Below are 8,745 nucleotides of genomic sequence, written 5' to 3' on the forward strand. Positions count from 1 at the left end.
AGAGGCGAAAGGAAGAGAGGAGACCATGCTTCTTGGCACCCTCACAAGTCCCATAAGGGACTCTCCCTTAGAAATCCCATAGGTCTTGGACACTACTACCCACTTGGTAGTCAGACTGGCTTACCTCCAGCTTCCTTTAAGTTACTAGGTAAAACACAGGAGGCCCAGTTAAATTTAAATTCCAGATAAACAACAGATAATTTTTTAATATAAATCACTGTTATCTGAAAAGCAGTCTCTGTGAAATCCAAATTTAAAAAGACATCCTGTGTTTTTATTTGCGATACCTGGCAACTTGAAGCTGGCACTGTGGTTTGTTAGTTTATGGGTGGGTAAGTTGGTTAGTTTCCTTCTCTGGGTTAGTTGGTGGTTTTGATTTTCAAATATTTTGTTTGTTCTTTGGAACATTTCAGCTTGTACTTAGCACAGATTTATGCATTCTGAGCACTTGAGTCATATTCTTTTCATTGTTCTTTCTTGTGTTTATTTTTCTAATCTTTGATTGCTTGCTTTTCTCGTCTCCAAGCTTCCTGCTTTCCTTTTCTAGTACATCTTATTTATGTTAAGGGTTTTTTTTTTATATATCTTTTATTTCTTGATTTTTTTTTTAGCTTTTCTTTTTTTTTCAAGACTCTGTTGGGTCAGATGTGCAAGTATCACTGATGAAGAACAGCTTGCCTTGGCTGGAGGGACCAGAATCCAGGAGCCAATGTCAAGTGGGAATCACTGGCTAAAGACTGAATTTTTAGCAGAGGAGTTCCCGTCTTGTCCAAGCCTATAATACAGCTCTCTGTGTGTGTGTGTGCGCGTGCACACATGTGTGCATGCATGCATACATGCACACATGTATGCGTAGGGAGAGTGGACAGAAGCTCACCTGCAGAGAGCAGAAAGCCTGGGTGAAGGGTGGCATCCGGACCAGGTAGGAAGCGACGATGATGGCTGAGGAGTAGTGAGTACAGTAGTGGCACTGGACAGTCATGTCTCCTGCAATAAAAGGACATGCGTGAGTGCTGCTTCCCGACTTGTGTTGGTGCAGGTAGCAGACACGCAGGCTACCCTGTGCTTGAGAACAGAATTTTTAAAAAAATACATTCCTTAAGTTTAGGAAATGAGTAGATTTAAATAAAAACATCAGGCAATAAAAGTCTGGTTGACTTAGAAATGTGGCAAAAATTATAAAGGTGATGTACAAATGGACAAAGTTTGGGAACTGTGTTCAAGAGCCAATCAAATGTAAGCACTGCAATTTTGAGGCTGTTGTTTTAAACTCTCTGAGTTTAGCTCACCACTTTTGGAATGGACCACTGTGTACATGAACATACATTGGCATGAACCTCACATAGAGAAAGGGCTGAATGGATATTAGTTCTTCCACCTTTGCCTGCTCTTGGGTATGGAATTACTAGCTGTTAGCATGATATTGCTCCATTTGGCATGTACATTAGAATCACCCAGGCTGTGTGACACCACAAAAATTATTTAAATGAGAATTTTCAGAGGTGAGATCTGGACTTCAGTAGTGTGTGTGTGTGTGTGTGTGTGTGTGTGTGTGTGTGTGTTAGTTGCTGTCAATTGAACCCAGGGCTGCTCTACCATGGAGCTGCATCCTCAGCCCTTTTTATTTTTTCTTTTGGCATAGGGTCTCACTAAGTTGCAGAGGCTGGCCTCTTCTTCAGCCTCCCAAGTTGCTGGGATTGTAGGCATGCACCACCGCACCTGGAAGACTTTTTTTAAAAGCTCTTCCAGGTGATTCTTCCATGTAGCCAAGGTGCTAACCACTGGATTAGAGAGTTCTCTATTCAAATGCAATAATTTGCAAGCTAGGCAATCACACTAGTCATCATCATTTCAAGGCATTCAAATAAACAAAATTGCACAAAAAAATCAAGCTGGAATTTACCCACCTTCAGTCTTTTCAACTTCTTTAAACCTCTGGATAAATTTCAGCTTTCTTTCCTTGGTCTGAGCCCCCATGGGTTTTGAAAGATCCCGGAAAGTCTTTGGATTTGTCAAGTTCAACACCTAGAAGGCAGATGTACAGTTGGAGTTAACTCCCCCAACCTTCTTGTGCCCCAAGAGCCACGCTCTTTAGTTTTATGGTTCCCTTTATTGGTTTATTGTCATCTGGTCTGACCCTCCTCTGGTGATTAGCTGGCAAACTAGGGTTTTATAGCCCTGAAGCCAGTGATCCACAAAGACTTAATAGGGGAGAGATGAGAAATAAGAGGAGGGGAAGATTGAGTTCATACTGAACCTGTTCCAAGTTGACCCAAATCAGAACATGACCACCTATTACCAAAAAGAGACTTTCAAAAAGAATTCCTATTGTCTATAAGCCATTTGGCTTCTGCCCTCATGGAGTAATTTACTCAAGTAGTTCAGGGTCCCTGCTTAGAATCAAACTGATTTCATAGGAAGCTAGAAGCCATCTGTTTGGGGGGAGGAAATGAGAGGAACACTTTCGTTTTTCTAAGGCCCACTCCCTCTGGGCAACAAAACCAGGTAATGCTTGCCTCTGCCCATGAACAGTTTCAGGGCCAGGTGTCCTAAGAGACATTTCCTTTTAGCAGAAATGTTCTCTGTGTTAATAGAATGTTGACTCTTCCGGGAGTTTGTGTTTCTTTTCAGGAGGACTTTTTTCTTTATAACCCTCTCTTCTCACTAGCAGTGAGTCACTGTAGCTCTACCAGGATTAGGGATGTCACCATCTCAAATGTCTGTGAAAGACAGGCCAGGGTGGGAGAGGGAAGCAGCGTCAACCCCAGTGAGTGATGGAGGAGTCATGTGGAAACCCAAGCCCAGCTTCAGTTGATTTTGCTGGTCAGAATTGATCAAAGTGGCCAGATCTCCTGATTTTTTGAAACATACTGGAAACTCAGATTTTTAGAACAAATTTCTCAGTTTTTAGACACTGGTAAGTCATCAAATTTTTAAATATAGGATATGGGTTAAACAGAAAAGATTTATAAAATAACCACCAACTTGCAATGGGTACATTAAAGTTGGGGTTTGTAAGTTTCCTATTTGAAAGATCTTAGCCTCTGATGGTACATCAGTAGGATAAAAAGTAATACGTGTTTTGTGAGAATATCTTTGCAGCATTCAATGTCTTAAGTGGGAATGAGACCTCACAGAAGATTGAGTCTCCCTCTCTCAAATCCTGAGCTCTGCCATTCAAGCATCCCAGGCAGGACTGACCAGGCTGGTCTAAACCATCAAGCAATCCCAGGCAGGGCTGGCCAGGCTGGTCTAAACCAATGGCCCACCATCTCCTGTCCATCACACACATCCCAACACCTGGTGCTCCCATGACCAGAGCCTGGGTGGTCAGGACCCTGTTCCATGGCCTGGCTGCCCTTGCACAGAAATATCTGTCACTTTGGTCCAGCTATGCAGTTTTCTCCTCCCCCTTCTCTGCCTGCTGAGGTCCAGAGATGGAGGCCAAATTGATAAGTGGCCAGTGTTGACATCAGCCTCCCCTATGACTACATATCTGAGTCCAGATCCCAGATCCTGAGTGAATCCCAGATGTCATCATCTCAATTATAGAAGTCAAGTTATGGGCAGAGTGGGTCCTTGTCTTTGTCTCTCCCCCTCTCCCCCAAATGTTGGTTTGGGAAACAAATTCCATGGACCATCTCACCTGTAACTGTAGCATGCCGCCAGTGTTGATACATGATGGTATTTCAGTAAATGGGCAGCATTTACCTTATTCCATGAGTATAAGCCAGGGGCCCTCTGTGGCTCATGTTAGGCAATGATCATTCCACAAGTGAATCTGGGACAGAAACCCAGCTAAAGCCCAAAGGCTGTCATAGTGTCAGGAGCACTTAGGTTTTAGGCCCAAATACCCAAGTTCAGGTAACTGAACCTCCCAGTGGAGGTTCTGTGTGCTGACTCTGGTTATTGGAGTAAGGAAACCTCAGAACACCTGTGTAGCATCCATGAGAATGCCTTACCTCTGAGGTGTAGTCAGCAAGGACCCAGGGAAATACCGGATACTGCATGTAGTCATTGTAGGTCCTCCCAGCCAGGGTGTTGAGATACATGAGGTACTCAAAATTGCTGATGTCCCTTTTCTACCAGAAGAAACAAAGTAAGGATAAACCAAATATGTCTGATATCCTCTGGAGGCCATAGACTCTAGCCCTCAGCCTCAGCTGGAGACCCTGGCTCTATTAGTGAGGACAGGCAGCAGGTACCTGGGTAGTTTCCTCCACATCTTGTGCTTCAGCCACCAACTTAACATGGCACACACTGATTTCAATATGAACTGAAGCAAGTACATTCAGGAAACTATGTTGGCCAGAGAAAGAAAATACTGTTCAGCAATTCTAACCCAAAGACAAATCATTCTTTTGCGTTAACTATCAGATGTGATTCTCAAAAGTTTATTAAAACATTAACACAAATGCTGTGGGTGGACTCTCTGCTGACCCTTATACCATTAGAAAAAATAAGCTGGGGGAATGTGGGGAGCATTTTGTATGGCAGTGACCAACAGTTACTTTCTCATCACTTCATGATCTCCAGGACTGGCTCTCGTGGGATCCTTTCCTCACTGAGAAACCTGGGTTGAAGATCAGCCCATCCAGGCCAGGAGCTATGTGGGTCTTCCCCAGAACAAGAAGAAGTGACCCTGGTGTTCACCACCCTTCTCCCAAGTGTGTGTATATGTGTTTATCTTCAGGGAAGGGGAGTGTGCACACAGAGGCACCCACAGTATACATCTCTCTCTCTCTCTCTCTCTCTCTCTCTCTCTCTCTCTCACACACACACACACACACACACACACACACACACACACACTCACACACACACACACACACACACACACACACACACACACACACACACACACTCCCCAAATGCTCAAGAATCACCTTCCATCACCGAACTCTTCTCAGAGAAAGATATGGGACATTTTGGTGAATTAAAGACACAAGCTCCTTTCTTAATTAATCTGCATATTTTCTCTCTCTTATCACTGGGGCTTGAGTTGTTTTCTGATTTGCATTCCCACAAGATTTCCCTCCAGAGGAGCCACCATACCTGCCACCTCTGCAGCATTGTCCTGTCGAAGCTGGGGTATTTCCTATGGGATAAAAAATTATGGTGGTCACCAAATATTCCAAGGCATGCACATGAATGAGGAAACGGGGGGGGGGCTTTCAGCAACTTCAGGGGGCCAGGGCATTCAGGAAAACCCGGGGCTTTCCAAAGCACATGGAAGTTCTAGGGCACTAGGACAGTGAGACCACTTACTGAAGGTTAGGTTCTTGTAGTAACTGTCCCTCTCCTAAGACTCCAGCACATGCTGCTGCCTTAACTTTTGAAGACACTCTCTGGGCTTGCAGAAGAAGGTTCAGGGTCCTTCCTCCCAACCCACACTGGATTTCCCACAGCCACATCTCAGCCTCCCTTGGCCCCTACCCCATCTTTGGACATTGAATATAATATAGCTGTGTGGTTTAAAAAATGCAAACACCATGGAAGACCATGAAATGTAAGATGAATCTCCAAACTACTGCTTCTCCTAAGGAAGTATCCACAGTTAATAGTTTCTGGTATAACATCCCGAAAAGTTTTACCCGAATGCCTGCCTATATGCTTGCATTGTTTTATTTGTAATTGCTCATACCTGGAATCATACCACACCTACAATTCTCCTTGTTGCCTTACTTGCTCAACAACACTCCTGGAGATCAGCTCATATTGCTCTATTGAGTTTGTTTCTATAGCCACAGGATACCATTGCACAGGATACCATGGCGTGATCATAACTGACTGAGCTGCCACCCTGGGGCTGGCGTTGTTCTCTGATGTTTCCATGACCATCTTTGGAAATAAATTTCTGGCACTTTTGTGAGTATACCCATGAGACAGATTTCTCATAAAGAAATATGAGGGTTTTCAATTTTACTATTTAATGCCAAATCATTCTCTTAAAGGCCGTACCAATTTATACTTCTACAATAAAGGCATACAATTTGAACCAAGGAAATATTATTGTTGGCTGATCTGAAGGAAAGAGTACAAAATTATAGCAAAGTACAATGTTGGGAAGGGCGTGGGGAAGGAGCCCTCTCCACTTGAAATGTCCTTTTCATTCAGCAGGGATTTGCAGAATCCAGTTCCTCAGCCTCCACAGTGCTCTTTGTTTCCTTTTCCAACTGTTTCCCCCTACTTCTGTCTCCATGAGACACTCCTTCCACTCCCAAGACTGGGTCTCTGCTTAGTATGTTTCACCAAATCAAATCAAATCACACCTCTTTATTCTCTCCATTCTCTCTGCCATAGTTCATATAGATTCCCACAGACCCCATCCCCCTGCACACTCCATGCATCATGCCAGGCCTGTCAGGACCCCACCCAGGCCCCAGCCTATACAGGCCTGGATGCCCAAGTGCCCCAGAAGACCACAGCTCTTCATCTTGCCATTCCAGCTCCACCATCATATCATCTGTCTTGAGTTGCCCATCTGTCTGCATTCAATTCTGTTCTTGGCAGATTTTCCGTAATCAGAAAGTAACTTCAGGGCTGGAATTTCCCTCTTCCTCCCCAACAGAAAAAACATCTATTTGATCCTTTTCTTTTTCCAGGAAAGCAATAACCAGAATAACAAATAGAAGAAATAATATAGTCCAATTTAGGGTGCTAGTTGCAAAGCGGGGGTGGGGGGGTGACATGTCAGAATCTAGGAAATGAGAACAGCCTATTCTCCCTTTAAGAAAAGATTCTAGAATTTTACCTGTGGTCATTTGTGATGTGGCCATCAGGTGGAATGCTGTGTGGAATAAAAAGGCATTTCCCATCCCATTTCTCATATCATTGGCTGTGGATTACAAGGAAGAGCCACCATTTCTGGTACCATTTACCACTTGGTGCCAAGACATCTAACCAAATGTGAGTCCTACTTTTTTAAAATTATTTTTTTTTTTTTAAAAAAAAATTATATTAATCTGAGAAAAACTAAAGAACTCCTGAAATGGTCCATGGGAATATCATAAATATCTGGTAAGTAATGAAAAATATTTCTTTAAGAGGTGGTAAACTGCATTGTCCATCATTATCAGGTACTAAAATTTTAGATTAAACAAGATATCAGAGAGGGCTCTTGGCTTTCTAAGGCCCTCTGAGTTTTGAGGGAATCAGCGCAGCAAAGAGTTCTGGATTTGGCGTTAGGAAAACCTGGATCCAAATTGAACCTCTACCAGTTGACTGGTGGACCTTGGACAAGACACCAACTCTCTCTGAGCTGCTGTAATCTCATCCTTCCAGCATGCTGACCACACACAAGTATGATAGTGGGTCTAGAAAAGACTAGTACAGGTTCGGGCACAGAGCTTCCTCAATAGTTGATATTCCGGCAGATTGTTCAAGATTGAGGGATATTCTTTTCTACTCTGGGAGAAAGAAGAATGTGATGGCAAGAATATGGGCCTGTTTCTGGTCAACATCTGCTCAGTTCTGCCAAGACTTTTCTGGGCGATCTTGGAATAACTGCAACCTATGAATCAGATCTTCTGCTTTGTCAACCTGGTAGGCACCATGTGAAAGGCATTTCCAGGGTTTGCTGGGGAGTCTGTTCTGAGTTATAGGACAAGCATCTGGGCCCTTGGGCAACTTGGAGTCAAGTTTAAAAGAACAAAAGAACTCAAAGAAAGCCAGTGAGACTAGGGAGGTTATTCTGCCTAGCCTGAGGTGCCAGGCCTGGGTTTCACAGAGGACATCCTGTCAACCTCTCTACCTGCTTCTCATCTCCAGACATCACTGTTCATCCTCTGCTGGATAGTGTCCCAACATGAGAAGACAATCTCCAAATCAGAACTTCATGGTTTCTCGGTAGATAGATCAGTTCAAATTCTTATTCTGAGGGATGATTTTGACCCATTCGGCTTTGTTGGTGATCATATCTATGACCTTCATGTCTGAGAAGTGCTTAAGAAATAAGCACTGCTGCCAGGTGGCCTTGGGACCTTTCTTGACATCCAGCACCATAGTGTTGGTGCCCTTGGTTGGTCTCATGGTTGTGTTTTGACTGCTTCCTTGGAGCAGCTCCACCTAACCAACACCTTCCATGGTCCCTGGAAGCCAGGCTTCTGGAATGGATGGCAGTGAAGAGTGAGCCAAAGGCCCATCCCCCAATCTCTCATCTTCCCTAGTGTAGCTGGCAGCAGCCTATAAGTGGGCCTTGAGAGGCAGCAGGTTAGTTCCCAGACCAAATGGTCTTTACCAAGGGACTTGTCTGAGGCTGTACCCTCCTGACCCAGGAGGGATGCTGGGGGTCTCTTCTACTTCTCCCCATTATCTCTGCAACTAGGAATCTAGGTCTAGCCCAACCTGGAAAACATCCGAGGAAGGCCCACAGATAAACCTGGGCTTCTGAGCTAAAATAGACAATTCTCCATGTCCCTCTTCCTCTCCACATTTGTTACCTATTTGAAAAACAGTTATGAGGATGTGGTGGAATGGATTAGTGAGTGGTGGAGGGACATGATTCCTAAGCTAAGAGGTGTTCAGAAAACAAACCACAATGAGAAGAAATGTCATTCATCTTGTGAAACTGGAAATGCATGTCTGCTAGTGGGTTTGGGCTAGGATGGGGAAACCTAATGAAATTGCCATTATTTTCATCTACTATGAGGAAATAAGTTGAGGGTGAGGAAATTGTATACAGACCAGGGAAATTATTAATTGATGCCCACCCAAAGATCCAGCAGAGCAGATACCTGTGAATGA

At 43.9% G+C, this 8,745-nt stretch overlaps 1 protein-coding gene across 1 annotated transcript in view; it reads right to left on the bottom strand.

The window, feature by feature from the left end:
• The window catches only part of Wdfy4 (WDFY family member 4), a 271,706-nt gene that overhangs the window by 33,999 nt on the left and 228,962 nt on the right, over positions 1 to 8,745 (bottom strand). Inside the window, exons 48-51 of the mRNA XM_078042593.1 lie at positions 5,056 to 5,098; positions 3,963 to 4,082; positions 1,908 to 2,025; positions 878 to 987 (exon numbers count right to left, since the gene is read on the bottom strand). Coding sequence (XP_077898719.1) covers positions 878 to 987; positions 1,908 to 2,025; positions 3,963 to 4,082; positions 5,056 to 5,098 — 391 coding nt within the window. The remainder of the gene's footprint in view (positions 1 to 877; positions 988 to 1,907; positions 2,026 to 3,962; positions 4,083 to 5,055; positions 5,099 to 8,745) is intronic.

The sequence above is a fragment of the Ictidomys tridecemlineatus genome, chromosome 1 (genome assembly GCF_052094955.1).
Source record: "Ictidomys tridecemlineatus isolate mIctTri1 chromosome 1, mIctTri1.hap1, whole genome shotgun sequence".
NCBI lineage: Eukaryota > Metazoa > Chordata > Mammalia > Rodentia > Sciuridae > Ictidomys > Ictidomys tridecemlineatus.